Source organism: Diceros bicornis, chromosome X (assembly GCF_020826845.1).
Source record: "Diceros bicornis minor isolate mBicDic1 chromosome X, mDicBic1.mat.cur, whole genome shotgun sequence".
Taxonomy (NCBI): Eukaryota; Metazoa; Chordata; class Mammalia; order Perissodactyla; family Rhinocerotidae; genus Diceros; species Diceros bicornis.
The window spans coordinates 138155334-138171161 of record NC_080781.1 but is presented as its reverse complement, the minus strand read 5'-3'; the positions used below and the strand labels follow the sequence as shown (position 1 = coordinate 138171161).

General features: G+C 45.4%; 1 protein-coding gene across 1 annotated transcript in view; it reads left to right on the top strand.

Moving 5' to 3' along the window:
• The first annotated feature begins 3324 nt into the window (after positions 1-3324).
• MECP2 (methyl-CpG binding protein 2) overlaps positions 3325-15828 on the top strand; it is a 58996-nt gene continuing 46492 nt past the window's right edge. The window contains exon 1 of the mRNA XM_058535003.1: positions 3325-3451. Coding sequence (XP_058390986.1) covers positions 3390-3451 — 62 coding nt within the window. The 5' untranslated portion in view covers positions 3325-3389. The remainder of the gene's footprint in view (positions 3452-15828) is intronic.

Below are 15828 nucleotides of genomic sequence, written 5' to 3'. Positions count from 1 at the left end.
GAGGACACTTGGGTGTTATGTCCCACGGATGATGTTGCACCTTAGCTCTTGTGCTGTTTCTTGCTTTGTTCCTACTTAACACCATTAAGTATGATGTTTGCTCTAAGGGTTTTACAGATATTACCTTTGATCGGACTAAGGAAGGCCCCTTCTATTCATAGTTCCCGAAGATGTTGTTGTTGTTGATTATAAGTAGGTGTTGAATTTTATCAAATGCTTTTCCTGCATCTAATGAAATAATCATATATTTGTTCTCCCTAAATCTGTTAAGGTTGATTTTCTAATTTTTTATTTTATTTTTTTGGTGAGGAAGATTCCCCCTGAGCTAACATCTGTGTCAATCTTCCTCTGTTTTGTATGTGCGTCGCTACCACAGCATGGCCACCAACGAATGGTGTAGGTCTGCCCTGGGAACTGAACTCAGGCTGCTGAAGCAGAGCGTGCCAAACTTAACCACTAGGCCAGGTGGCTGGCCCCTGATTTTCTAATTTTAAACCATCTTTGCATTCTTAGGAGAAAACTCAACATGGTTATGATATATCATTACATACTGCTGGATTCAGTTTATTTGTCTAGAATTTTTACATCTATTTCTATGTCTTCTGTCATACTTTCATTGGCTCCTTATAGTAGTTACATTAGTCTCATAAAATAAGTTTGGAGAGATTTCTTTCTTTTCTGTTTATCACTGGAATTACCCACTCATTAAAGATTTGGCAGAACTCATCTGTAAAGCTCTCTGAACTTTTTTGGGAGGGGGAGGGTAGATTTTAAAATATATAGTCAATTTCTTTGTGGTTATAGAGAGCCTGTCCAGGTTTTCTGTTTCTAGAATCAGTTTTGGTAAGCTGTGCTTGTCTGGGAAGCACATTTATTCATTTTGCTTATGTTTTCCAATATACTGACATACAGTTCTTCATAATAACCTTTTAAAAATTTATCTGTTTTATCTATTATCTAGTGTATAATCTATTGTATCTGTGGTTACATCTCCTTTTCATTTCTAGTGCAATTTGCTTGTCTCTTATCTCCTTATATCTAGCTTGGTAGTGGGTTGGCTTTTCAGCTTTTCAAAGAATCAGCTCTTGATGTTCTCAGTCCTCTCTATCATTTGTTTCTGTTTCATCAATTTATGCTCATTTTAATTTTTCTTCCTTCTAGTTTCTTCAGGTTTACACTGTTGTTCCTTTTATAGCTTCTTGAGTTGGATGTTCAGCCTGTTGACTGCTTGTTGACCCAATTGCCTACTCAACATCTCCACTTGCACATTTAATGGGCACCCCAGGCTTAACATAGCCAAAACAGAATTCTTGATCTCTACCTCCAAAAATGTGCTTTTCCTACAGTTTCCCCCATCATGGTGAAAGGCACCCTTTCACTCAGTTTCTCAGGCCAAAAACTCAGGAATCATCCTTGTTTCTTCTCTTTCTCTATACCCTACATCCAATCCTCTCTGCTTGTGTTTTTTTTTTTTTTTGGTGAGGAAGATTAGCCCTGAGCTAACATCTGTTGCCAATCCTCCTCTTTTTGCTGAGGGAGGTTGGCCCTGAGCTAACATCCATACCCATCCTCCTCTATTTTATGTGGGACGCTTGCCACAGCATGGCCTGACAAGCGGTGCACAGGTCTGCTCCTGGGATCCGAACGTGCAAACCCCGGGCCACCAAAGCAGAGCGTGCAAACTTAACCACTACACCACCAGGCCAGCTGCATCGATTTTGAAAACATTGCTTGAATCTCACAACTTCTCAGAACCTCCACTGCTACCACCCTAGTTAAAGCCACTATCACCTCTCCAAGACTGTCGCCAGGGCCTCCTGACTGGGCTCTTGCTCCTAGTTTTCTCCCACCATGGATAGCTCTCCACACTGCACCTACAATATAGATCTGATGATGTCAGCTCCCACTTTAAAATCCTCCAAGGGCATCTCATCTCAGAATAAGCTCCCAGTTCCCATGGTGGCTCCAGATGCCTCTCCAACTGCAAACCCTATCACTCTCTAGCCCTTGTTAGTCCCCAACATGCCAGGCATAGTATCTCCTCAGGGCCTTTGAACTTGCCAGGGATGTTCTCTCCCCAGAGATCCATATGGGGAAATAAAACGAGGGCAAAAGTCTATGGATATCTAAATAGCAACCCCTTCACCCTAGCTTTATCTATCTCAAAGCCCTTATTACTATATGACATTATATTATATGCTTATTTGTATGTTTAGTATGAATCTTCCCCACAAGAATCTTAGTTCACTGTCTTGTTCAGTACTGAGTATCCAGAGCCTGGAATAGTGCCTGGCACATAGGAGGTATTTAATAAATGAATGGGTTGGGGGAGCCAAATCAGAATCAGAAGGTTCCTTGTTAAGCACAGAAGCAGCACAAGGAGCATTAGATGAATTGGATGATGGCTGGATCAGAGTCAGGTGGCTTTGACAAATAGTCCTGTCCTGATCACCCCGTTGGCTAAAACTTTTCTCATACTCTTAAATATTTTTCCAAAACGGAACTGCTGGATCTTAGCTCCCAAATCATCTCTTCTAGGAAGTCTTCCCTTTTCCCTCGAGGCAGAGCTAAGTGCGATTCCTCTGTGCTCCCACTGCCCCTTTTCCACGCCTCCACCAAACCATCTGATCCACCAACGACAGGACTCGTGCAGCCTTGGCATGCACCGTCTTCCCCCACCAGAGGTTCACGAAGGCCAGGGCTGTGATTTGTTGTCAGTTTATTCCCTGTCCCTATGAGAGTGTGGCACAAGGCAGGCTCAGATGAAAGAATGCAATGGGTAAGCCTCTTAAACCAAGGTCCCTCGGCTGGAACAACGTCAGGCTCCGGGGCAGGCAACTTTGCTGCTTCTACTGAAGATGATGACATTGAGAAAATGCAGGTGCAGTGAACCGCTTACTGCCGCGTATTTTGGGCGTTTGTGGACAGCGCGGGTCAATGGCCCGGGAGGGCCGCGCAATCAGGCGTCCGAAGCCTAGGCCTTTACTCGCCCCAGCATCCGCAAGGGCCCATTAATCCTTAATATTCAAATTCCGCCCACTAAACCAGCCCCTCCGCGCCCAAGCCACCTCTTTTCCCCCAAATGACGGCTGACGACAGCCAATCGGCAGCTGGACAGGGAGTCCGCCCCCTTTTCCCTGGCCGGAATGGACACCAACTCCCGCCAATTGGCGGCGTCACCGCCGAGACCCCGCCCTGCCCCAGCCGCCGCACCCAATGGCGAGCGGGCTCGCGGCGGCGCCGGGGGCGGGACGCGGGCACGCAGGTGCAGCAGCGCGCAGGCCGGCTGGGAGGGCGGGGCGCGACGTCGGCCGTGCGGGATCCCGGCATCGGCGGCGCGCGCGCTCCCTCCTCTCGGAGAGAGGGCTGTGGTAAAAGCCGTCCGGAAAATGGCCGCCGCCGCCGCTGCCGCGCCGAGCGGAGGAGGAGGAGGAGGCGAGGAGGAGAGACTGTGAGTGGGACCGCCGCGGCCGCGGGTGGGGACCCTTGCCGGGGGGCGGGGGGTAGGGGCGGGACGTGGCGCGGGAGGGGCCCGCGGGGTCGGGCGACAAGGCTTGCGGATGGCGTCCCTCCTCTCTACCCTCCCCCTCCCGCCGCCGCCGGTGACGGCTCCCCCCTCGGCCCGTCACCCGCACTTGCGGGTGACCGTCGTCGGCGCGGCCTCCCAAGGCCGCCGTCGCCTGGCGGCCCCCTTCCTTCCGCCCGCCTTCGGCGCGCATCCCGGCCCCTTGCCCGGCAGGCGCCCCTGTTGCCCGGGCTTCGCCTGTCGGGGCTGCGCGCGCGTCGTGCCCTTCGCGGGGCTTCGGGCCCGCGGCGCCGTCGCGCGCCCGCGGCCCCGGCCTCTCCCTGGATCGCGCTCTCCCCTCTCCCTCCCTCGCGCGCCCCCTCTCCCGTTACTCGGCCCCCCCACCGGCGCGCGTGCGCAGTCCGCCTCCCTTCGGGAGAGTGCGCCACAAGGGCTCCTGTGCTCTCACCCCCATCTCCAGGCTTTGCCTCCCCCTCCTTCTCGCCTATTCCATGACTTTCTGCCCCCACTGCGAGCGAGTCGGTCCACCATCTCTTTTCCCATCTAGCAAGAACAAGTAGGTGGCAATTATCGTCCACCCACAAAAGGGACTAGACAGTGTGTTCCTGGTCCCACAACTCGTCATAAAGAGGCGGTTATAGTTCCCTTTAGGAGCCGTGGGTAGGGCAATGTGTGTCCGGCAGCACCTGAGGCTCTTCGGTGGGAGCATGCCCCCAGGGTCTTTGGGGGTGCTGTGGCCTCAGAATATGAGCGCCTTCCCATCCTCCCCCCCTTCACCAGCGATCTTCCAGTTACATAAGTGGAGTGGGACATAGTATGTAACGGGCTCCCATAGACCTGGAGCGCGCCCTGCTCAAGATCACCAGTACCAGATGAGGCAAGTTCATCGCATCGCTGTGGTTCCTGTCAATTGTCCCTGAAAGTTTGTTTTCTTTTTAGTTTGGTTATGACTGAATCACCCAAACTGAAACTCAGGTGACTTTTATGTGGCGTGCCAGTGTTTGTGTGGTTTTGCACTGAAGACTTAAGGTCATTGTGAAGAGTCTAAAAAGATTGCTCTCACAGAGGAGACCGACCGACCGTTTATGACATTGCTAAGTGTGGACCCGAGGGGGGAAAAGCTTGCTCTGGAATACCTCTGTGGCGGTCGCTTGGTGTGGATTGGTTACAGCAGAAATGGGCTCCACCACAAAATTGATATTCCTGACTCATGGTCAGGCAGATGTGTGCTTCTGGTTATTTTTCCAGGAACAGGAATGGGCTCTGCAGAACCATTCACATGTTGTGCCTCTCCTGTGCAGGATCAGTACCCCAAATAGATGGTAGGATGGAATTCAGGGGGTGGTTGTGATCGTGGAACCAAACCTACCAGCGTGTGATGCTAAGTGGCTTAGAATTTGTAGGTCTCTCACAAGTTTTAGGTATTTTGTTATACTAGAAATATGAAGCATATTTGGGCCTTGGTAGTAAAACTCACTGTTAATAGGCAATTATTACTCTAGAGGATAAATTTGGGTTTCATGGCTGGAATTTTTATCTGGATCTCAGTGATTTCAGTTAACAACGAGATTAAGCTGACCTCTTGGGTCTTTTGAAGTATGCTGGATCCTTACCAAAAAAAGCCCAAAAAACAAAAAACCAGGGTCTGGATTTTTTAGGTCTTTTGGAAATCTCTATCAGAGATATAGGGAAATAGGCTTATTTATGGGCTTTTTAGGACTTCTACTTCAAATCTCAGTCAGGAAGCCTATGAAACACTTTTATTTTCTTATCCGGACATGTCAGAACCTTAAAGGGCACAATCAATCTGGTAGACATACAGTTGATTAAATAAGTCGCCACAGATCACCCTATCGTGGCATGTCAGCTAGGTGGCAGATCGGTGAGGTTCATTCTTGTCCACACACAAGACACACAAGCCTCGCTTGACGAAGGTTCCAAGGTTTGTACCTCTCAACCTGAGACATGACAGGACGAGGGCTCTGCTTTGTTATGCTTCATTGGCAATGCGTTTGCCTCCTCGGGTGCCCCTCCATTTAGCTGTTGGTCGTACCCTTAGCCCTTTAAACAGCACAGCTTCCAGAATATAGTTCTCTGCAAGGTGCCTGGTGGCATGTAGAGTGTGTGTCCTAATAGCTCGAAGAAACCTTCTACACTTTCTTGCTGGTACTGGCCTGTCACCCTGTCTTTTTCTTGTTGTTACAAATTTGCCTGGAATGCTTTAAACCTAGAGTACCAGGTCTTTGTTTCACCTGATAAAGCATGACGCAGTCAAACCTTTCTCTGACTTTTGTGCTGTTTGTGTATTGGGAGGGTTAGAATACAATTTTGCATTCTATTTGCAATTTCCAGCCAGAGTCATTGTTTCCCCGCCTGCCCTGCCTGTGAGTGGCCGAATCTAGTGGGGTGAGGAGGCAAGCTGTGGAGTTTGACAGAAAAACTGGCTAGATGAGTCCAATATGATGTTGCCCCCACTGGAATACTCCTTCCCCTATGTGGAAATGGAATGAGAAGCTCACTTCTTGAACCCAAAATAAAGAAGAGCAGAGGTGAAATAGTTTCCACCACTAATGCCTGGGACTGTTTGCATGATAAATGATGTGTCTTGGAACCCATAATCTTTTAGAAAGGTGAATATCAGTGGAAATCTTTTAATTAGCTAGGAGCAGTTTGTCGCCAGGCTGCCTGAGTTATCTATGAGGAGAGAATTGTAGAAAATGTTTGACATTTGTAGTAACTAGTGTTTTAAGCACATGGGGTAAAAACATAGTCCTAGACTGGCAACAAGTTCCAGGGAGTGTGGCAGGACACCTGCTTGTTTTCACTGCCTCTGCAGTGGTGACATGCGTGCAGACCAGCTTCGTGTGGCCGGCAGACACAACCTTCTTTCTTGGGTAGAACATTATTGCCACTCCGGCGGAAGGAGCTTATCTTCGGTGCTTCTGTACCAGCCTTCTCCAGTCCAACTGCCATTGTCACCACTGTACCTTCAACTCATTTCGGGTAGGACAGATGTAAGCAGGTTCCTCTTCCTTGGGCTCAGTTACACACAAGTTGTGCTCTTCTGCCTTTACCTGCTCTCTTCTGCCTTTCTCTTGCAAGAAACTTTTTCCTATTGAAACCTTGATTTGCATGCTATTGCTTAAATACTTGGTTCCACCACTTTGATGGTAGGTATGGTGTGAGGGGGAACTGAGTGGGAATGGGGATTTGGAGGTGGGCAGGGCAGCCCCACTCCCATGTCAAGGGGGGGCCGTGGTCGTTCTGTTAAGAGAATAAAGCCTTGGCCTTTGTAACTTCTTCAGGGCACACTTCTGTTGGGTATGCTGGCATGGGAATGTGTCCTCACCAGAGCTGTTTTGCAGTTACTGCAGAAGTCTGTACTCTTGGGAGCAAGCCTTAGGAAGGGTTCACTTGTCTTCCTTGCCTAAGAGCTGAGGGCGTTCTCTATATGGACCTGCAAATGACTGCTTTCTTGGGTTTTCACCTAACTGCTCTCATTTGCTGGCTCTTTTTTCCCCCCATGAATCTTGAATTAATCAAAGATCTTAAACTTTCAGAACTGGAAGGAACCTTGGTCCAGCTCCCTCAGTTTACAAGTAAAAAAAAAAAAAATGTGGCTGTGAGAAGTTGTGGCTTTTCCAGAGCCTCCCAGCCAGGATACCAGTTTGATTTTTATTATATAGCTAACTGAGTAATACTGTTACCTTGACTTCTGGGGTTTCACAGCATTCTATGACTCGACTGTTTAAGGGAATTAGAAGGCCTCACTGCACCTCAATAGATAATTCTAGGTATCATCCTGGTAGTTATAGACGAGCCATAAAAGACTTGGTTGGTGTTGCCCTTCCTCTGGGTTTGAGTACATGAGTAATTGTGTGAATGGCCTCTAAGTTGTACACTTAAGGCTTTTTTTAGTCTAAAGATAAAAGTGCTACTCTTGGGCCAGCAAGGTATCAGAGATTAGCTAATATGGGACAGTTTAGATTTTAACAAGGAACCTATGGTTATCTTAACGATGAAAAATGTAATGACAAAAGTCCTTCTTTGAACGTGTTCAAAAGCAAAAGAGAAACTATCAAACTAATAACTCAGTTTGTTGAACATTGCAATTTACTGCTCTGAGAGGCTCTGAAACAGACTTGCAGGTTTTGGAGGATGGCTTTGACTCTCCCAGAGCACTTGGTTTCCATTGGTGCTGCTTTTTTTCTCGCAGGGTTAAAGCCCCTTTCCGTGATGTTACAGCAGCTCGTTGCAACTTCAGCTGCTTGAAAAAGAAGGGAGGCTTTGCCTCTGGATTTCACGTGTTCTTTTTGGAATGACATTTTGATGTTGCATGTTCTCTTGAACATGTATTATCTCCCTGCGTATTTCTGTATGACAGTGCAAGAAGTGCTTACCAGAGATCACCACTAACGGTATGCTTTATGGTGTCACAGTGTCCCTCAGAGGTGACAAGACCTGTGATAGTGCTGATTCTAACCCGCATGAATCTTTCCTTTATTTTAGCCCTGTGTGTTATGTGCCAGTCATTTGCAGTGTGTCCTTTGTTTCTAGTTAGGTAAGCCAGGAAATAGCCTAGTACTTTGTCTGTAGTTTATCTTCACAATGTCCGCATAGTCCTGGGAAAGAGGTCGTGCAGCACAACGGGGGCTTTCAACTTACGGTTTTCTTTGTTTTAGGCTCCATAAAAATACAGACTCACCAGTTCCTGCTTTGATGTGACATGTGACTCCCCAGAATACATCTTGCTTCTGTAGACCAGCTCCAACAGGATTCCATGGTAGCTGGAATGTTAGGGCTCAGGTAAGTAACCTTCCTTTTTTTTTTTTTAGTATATGTCCTGGTTTGGCCATCTGTTTTTAAAAAAAAAAAGGAAAAAAACAAGATGTACTACTCTTGGACAGTATAAAAGTACCCCAAAGATTGAAGACATAACTGTGCCAAACTGTGCCATATAATAAAAAAAAGTCACTTCCCTGAGCCCTGAAATGTCAGTTTGGGTAGGGTTACTTGGTAGCCACAGCGTGATCTGGGGGCGGGCGTCAGATTAGAGCCGGAACTGGTGATCTGCAACTTCAGTTCACCTTGAAGCAGGTCAGCTGCCCTGAGAGCGCTTTGACTGAGCTCTTCACCTGCCGCTGCCATTGTTGCCCAGCGGCCTTCAGCATGGTGCTTTGTTTGCTTTGGTTTGGGGTAAATGACTTCCTGGTCAATGTTAGTGGGCGGTGGTAATGCATTTTCAGAAATGGGAACTGGTGTGTGGCCCCCTAGAAGGATGGCCTCCTGAAAGCTGTCAGAGAACAGGAGAGCCCACGGCTGATGGCGTTTGCCGCACTCCTCCCGCAGGAACTAAAGAGAGCACCCAGATGCAGCTGGCTCTTGAGACTCTAGAGCAGAATGAATGCCTTTTGAAAAGCTGGGGATCCAGGCCATTTGAGGTCTGATGCTCAGGTGCTCTGTCAGCAGCACTTTTGGCTACTTTGGTGCCATTGTGTGGACTTTCATTTTGTAAAAATGAATGGTTTCTTAATTTCTCAACTGTCAGTCTCAGTATCTCAAGCTTTTTTAAAATGAGTGGTCACTCCACATTTAATGTTTTGACACTCGGGTTTCAAACATTTCGTGTGGTAAGGCAGAACACTCTAATTGAATTTTTCCATTTCTTTTCCTAAGAAAAAAAATGTGAGTTTACACATATGCTTCCATTGTGATTCCAGCTGAGACCCCCAAGTAGCATTTTTTGTGTCTCTCTAGTGGTTTCTGACACCTCAGTCTAAAGCTGTGTGGACATCCATAACAGATAGCCTGTTTAGGGACTACATGAGGGGCGGGGTTTGGGCAGAATAGACTAGAAGGTGTGGAAGGAAGTGAAGAGCATCGCACTGCCTCCAAGTCCCCAATTTGGTTCCACTCCTGATCTTGTGATTCAAATTGTCCTTCCCCTTTACTGCTGCAGTATGTGCCCTGGGCCCTGCTGACAGGACGTTCTTTGTACACCACGTATTTATGCTGGTGGGAGTTGTGTGGCTGGCGCTTTGTGCATTGTCTCAGAAATTGTGTGGACTAAATGTAATATGGGCAGTGAATGTGTTTCTTCTGGTAGACGCTAGGCCTGGTGGGGAGGTTTATGTTTTTAATAGTCTTTTTCTCAGATTATGAACGGATTTTATAAAACAGGTAGTAGTGACTCTATACAGTTTCTTCTAAGAAATGTAGAAAGGAAGAGATGTGTTAAAAAATATCTATTACTTATGAATGGGAAAGACGTGGCCATTTGAGCTTCAAGGAACTTTGAAGGGAATTCTTAAAGGACAGAACCTGTCTTTAGTAGATAAGTACTTGATATCTTAGTATTTTTCTTCTTTACTTTTTAAGAAATTATAAAAATAATACATGCTTTTATAGGAAATTTAAACCATTTTAAAGTATATCAAGTAAAAAAGTGAAAACTTCCCAGTACTCTCCCCACCCACTACCCAGAATAACCACTCTTAATTGGTTAACGTAGATCCTTCTGAATCTTCTTCTCAGGCTATACAAATATGCACCTTTTGTGGTTTTAACAAAATGAAGATGGTATTATACATATTCTGCATCTGTCCATGGGATACATTTCTCTCTGCCTCATTTCTATTAAATAGCAGTGTGGTCTGGTGCTGATTTACTGTCTTGCATTTTCCCCCATTGGTTTTTCCAATGGTTCACTATTAGAGATACTACTGGATTGAACTTCCTCATGTGCCAGTCTTTTTGAAGAGTGACTGCCTAGACTTGGAGTTGCTGGTGGTTATCACCACATCGCCTACCAGGATGGCTTTCCCAGTTCCCACGACAGTCTGAGAAAGTCCCACTTCTCATACCCTCCCAGAACTGGATATCCATCTTTTAAATTTGTATTACTGAGGCTGAAACTCAGTAATCATTGGCCATTTGTATTTGGTCTTGCCTGTTCATGTTCTGCCTTCATTCTTCCATCAGGATATTTCTTTTTAAGTCGATTTGTAAGAACTTGTAAAGTATTAAGGATATTAATTCTTTGTCATCATGCAGTTATGTTTTCTACTTTGTCATATATCTTTTGACTCTGCTTGTCTTTTCTTTGTGTGTGTGAGGAAGATCGGCCCTGAGCTAACGTCCGTTGCCAATCCTCCTCTTTTTGCTGAGGAAGACTGGCCCTGGGCTAACATCCGTGCCCATCTTCCTCTACTTCATATGGGATGCCACCACAGCATGGCTTGACAAGCAGTGCATCGGTTCGTGCCCGGGATCCGAACCTACGAACCCCGGGCCACTGAAGTGGAGTGCGTGAACTTAACCGCTACGCCACCGGGCCAGCCCCTCTGCTTGTCTTTTTGATATGTAAAATTTCTGTTATGATTTCTTCTGTTGCTTTTATACTTAGAAGTCCTTTCCTACTCTGAGAACATGTCAGTAATAATCTGTATTTTCTTCCTAAAAAACTTAATGATGTACGGTATTCATACACACGTATTTGATGCATACAAAAGAATCTTATAGGTAAGTTGTCCTATGTTTTTCATATGGTCTTTAAAATACCTGTTTTTGTATTTAATTTTGGGATGGGATGAGGTCTAGAGCCTACTTAGCCAGTTGTGTTGCAGCCATCCTCTAGTCTTCACTTCTCTCATGTGCTGACTTCAAGTGAAAAAAGCATCTCGTGCTTTTTTGTTTCTGAAATTTTTTGTGTGTGTGTGAGGCTTGATGGCAGGCCTGTCAGCAGATAATCATTTATTCATTCACCCAATAAATATTTGAGCCCCTACTTTGAGCCAGGGGTGGTTCTATGCCCTTCAAGGGCTGCCTTCTTTTTGACGGGGAGTGGGGCTACAGACTTGCGATGCCAACAGCCCGGCTGCAGTGCTTATTCCAGAAGACCCAAGAAAATAGTGGATCTTTACAAAAGTGTCTTTTAGATAAACTAGGAGGCATCCAGATGGTTTGTGTGTGTGTCTGTGTGTTTTAAATTCTGACGTATAAGTTAGAGCTTTAGAGTAGACTGCGACATAAGCATAGTTTGTTTTCTAACTCATGTAATTGCAGGCTGATTTTTGTCTTGAATTATGACGAGGGCTTTTTGCTGTTGAAACAGTTCTATATTCAGCTAGCTCGGTTGTGATGGAATAAAAGTTATGTACTGATAAAAATGGTAATTTTCTTCTGTGATGATTTTGAAGCTTTTCTGTAATAGCTGATACAAATAAAGATAAGCTTTTGGTGAATATATTCTGGGAACAAGTGTAATTTTTTTGCAGCTTGCATCATTTAAATCTAATAAATACCCTCAAAACTGAAGTGGAATCCTGATTTGGATTGAAAATATTTTTTACTTAAAGAAGGGATATAAATGACTTGTGATTAAGGAAGGCTGTTTTTTTTTTAATGATTTTGTTTGCATAGTTAGGTATAGAGTACAGAATGAAAAAGGTGGTTTTCAAGGCTACATGGTAAAAGATCTCCTTGCCACCCTGTCCTCAGACACCTGTTTCTCTCCCTGGAGACAGCCATCATTACCAGTTTCTTATTAATCTGTGTGTGTGTAAAGTTTTTAAATTATGGTAAAATATAGATAACATAAAATTTACCATTTTAGCCTTTTTTTTTTTTTTTTTTTTTTTTTTTTGTGAGGAGATCAGCCCTGAGCTAACATCCGCCAATCCTCCTCTTTTTTTTGCTGAGGAAGACGGCCCTGGGCTAACATCGGTGCCTATCTTCCTCCACTTTATATGGGACGCCGCCACAGCATGGCTTACCAAGCAGTGCGTCGGTGCGCGCCCGGGATCCGAACCAGCGAACCCCGGGCCGCCGCAGCGGAGCGCGCACACTTAACCGCTTGCGCCACCGGGCCGGCCCCCATTTTAGCCATTTTTAAGTGTAGAGCTTAATGACATTAAGTACATTCTCATTGTTGTACCACCATCACCACTATGCATCTTCAGAACCCTCTTCAACTTGCAAAACTGAAATTGCCCCCATTAAATTATAACTCCCCCTTTGTTCGTCTCTCTTCCCCCAGCCTCTGGCAGTCATACTTCTACTTTCTGTCTCTATGAAATTGACTCTTCTAGATACCTCATATTATTTTATATTTTTATATATGTTTATGCATATATTTTATGTGTGTATACATGCACAAACAAACAAGGATATGTGTGTTTTTACATAAATAGTAAAACACCGTGCACATTTGTGAAGTTTGCTCTTTTTAGTTAATGTATCTTGGAGATATATTAGATATCAGTTGCTATAGAGTGGTATCATTCTTTTTAAGGGTTGGGTTAGTAGTCCATTGTATGGATACACTGTAATTTATATAACCAGTTTTCTATTGATGGGTAGTTATGTTTCCAGTGTTTTTTATTTCACTAATAATGTAGTGAATAGTCTTTTACATATACCATTTTGCTCACTGCCAAGTTTATCTGTAGGAGAAATTCCTAGAGATGGGACTTATTGGGTCAAAGGGACTTATTGGGACTTATTGCATTTTAAACTTTGATAGATATTGCTAAGTCAAGGGTGGCCTTCTAATTGCATAGTTTTAAAGAAAAGATTACATATGAGTAGATAAGCACACAAATTTATGACTGCAATGCTACTTGTAGAGACTAGAGAGCTATTAATTAGGCTGGGAAGAAATAGTTTTTAGCAGTTAGTACTAGAAAGCAAAACTTCGGAAGCTTCCATTTCATCAGATGGGACCTCGTGTGAGCAGAGCCTGGAGGTAGGACCCTTTACTTGGCAAGGGGAACTTCAGCCAGTTCTCATGTGTGAATCTTGAAGAAAATGGAGCATTTTGATTTTGGTACTAAGTTGCTCCTTGGGACTCAGGGTTGAAGAGTCGCCTGCAGCTGCTGGACCTTCTGCCTCGTTTGCATTGTGATATGCATAAGGAATATCCTGGACCAGGACCAGGTTGCTGTTGCTTCATTTCTCTTTGACTGTTGTACTGTTTATGTGTAGAGCAATACTTTATTGTTTACCCTATACTGAGCATCTGTTATGTGTCAGTTACTGTGCTAGATGCCAGGGAGTGTCCCTCCCCTCAGTGATCTTCTGGTCTAAAGGAAGATACAGACAGGCAAACAGGCCATTACTTCACAAGGGGCTAAATGTTACCATGGAGAAGTACTGGCCACTGAAGGAGCATGTAAACATTCGAGGGATCCCACCTAGAGTTGGGGGCGGGATCAGGGAAGAGACTTCTTTGAAAAGTGACCCCCAGGACCTAAACAATAAGGTAACATGAGCGAGTTCAGGAGAAAGTATGAGTGGGAGAGAGACCAGCACGTATGGAGGCTCGGACACGAGAACTGTTTGGCCGGGTCTTAGGAGTTTGGAGTGCGGAGATGAGACAGGCGGAGCGAAACAGGTCGAGGGGCTAGGAGTGGTTTCCTACCAGGGCGTGCTGGTAGGAAATCAGACACAGCCACACCAGCTGTGCCAAATAGGCTCCACTTTCCTTCCAAGCTGCAGCACACTCAGATGTTCCTGAGCCCTGGAAGGCAGTGTGAGGCACTCTTGCCATCCATCCTGTCCCCTTTCCACCCTGTGCCACTCTGGAAGCCATCTGCTCTGAGCTGACTTCCCACCCACTCATCAGGCCCCTGGGGTTCCCACTCCAGGTCTCTTCATGGAGCCTTCTTTTCTTTCACTTCTGTCCCAGGAGACCTGGGGGACCCATGAGGAGAGGGCTTCCCTTTCTCTGACACACTTCATTCTCTGATACTCAATACTGGGAGGAAGGCAGGAGCTTGCATAGCGTGTGTCAACTATGGTACCAAACGCACTGCTTAGTTCTTCTGATTTTTATTTATTACCTTTTTTTTCTTGCTGAGGAAGATTGGCCCTGGGATAACATCCATGCCCATCTTCCTCTACTTTATATGTGGGACGCCTGCCACAGCATGGCTTGATAAGCGGTGCATAGGTCCACCCGGGATCCGAACCTGCAAATCCCCGGCCGCCGAAGCGGAGCACATGAACTTAACCCCTATGCTACTGGGCCGGCCCCTATTTATTACTTTTTTACTAAGACTTTCATGGTGAAGGAAAGCAGTAGGTAAGCAAGCTCACTCCTGTCTTGTCAAGGACCAGGTCCACCCTGATGGCCACGGTGGACAGCACTGCTGTAATTCCCCCAAGCCTGGGCTCCAGAGGTAGGATCGGAGCCCTTCTCGGCCGCTCATCCGTGCCTGCTCTTCCACCCTCCCTGAGGCCATGCCGACCCTTCTGCCTTTGAGGTCCTACCTTTCCACAGTCGTCCTGGCCCTCTTCCTCCCCGGCCTCTGCACTCTGCTCATGTGGTAGCTACTCGGGTACTGTCGACTCGGACTTTGGAAATGTTAGCAGTTTGCCCTATTCATGTCAGCCTCCTTTTATGGAACTTGAATGTGACAGCTCCAGCGAAATCCCAGACCATGGTTGCACTTGCTGCCCTGCCTTCCCAAGGTAGCCTGTCCCCCAAAGGTAATAGAGATACTCTCCATGCAAGCTTTATGCTGTGTTACATGTGACAATATGTAACATTCGAAAGTGTTTTGTAAATTTACAGGATGGTGTCCTAACTGTATGTAACATTCTGCAACTGGCTCTTTTCACCCAATACCTGGCTTTTGAGCCTGGTCTGTGTTGCTCTATGCAGACCTTCATTCATTTCACTTGTCTCCTTGTGCTTTAGACACATCTTTACAACAGAAGCCCCACTGGAGCCCTGAGGGTGAAGAGAATTGTAGAGAAACAAGGATTGACATCTGGTTTATGTTTACATTCTTTGGTCCTATTAACTGAGAAGAAGATATTTTTATTTCTGTGTTTGTGAAAGCTTTCCGCAAAAAAAAGGCATCCATTTTCTAGACTTATTAATAGGGCAGTCCAAATGTTTTATTTTTAGATTTGAAAGAAAGCAAAGCAGGCTTCTGAGAGATGCACATTTCCCTTCGTTCCTGTCTCATTTGCAACATTCCACGTTGCTGCTAAAACAGGAACTCGAGCACTTTTCAGCGTGAGCTGACTTTCCACGTGTGAATTAATTTTGAAAATATTAAAGCATTTTGTTTTTTCTAGGGCTTCTAGTAGTATTTAAGTTATGACATTACTTTGATAAGTTGTATTTTAAATTTCTATACAGATATTTAGTAACTTATTTTTAAAATATAAATTACCGTGTGTTTCTGGTTTTTGTAAACAGCAGAAGGTATTAGTCCATATTAAGTATTAATTTGCTCTAATATTTTCAGCTGTTTTTGGAATTACACTTGGCAAAAAAATAGACAAATGTC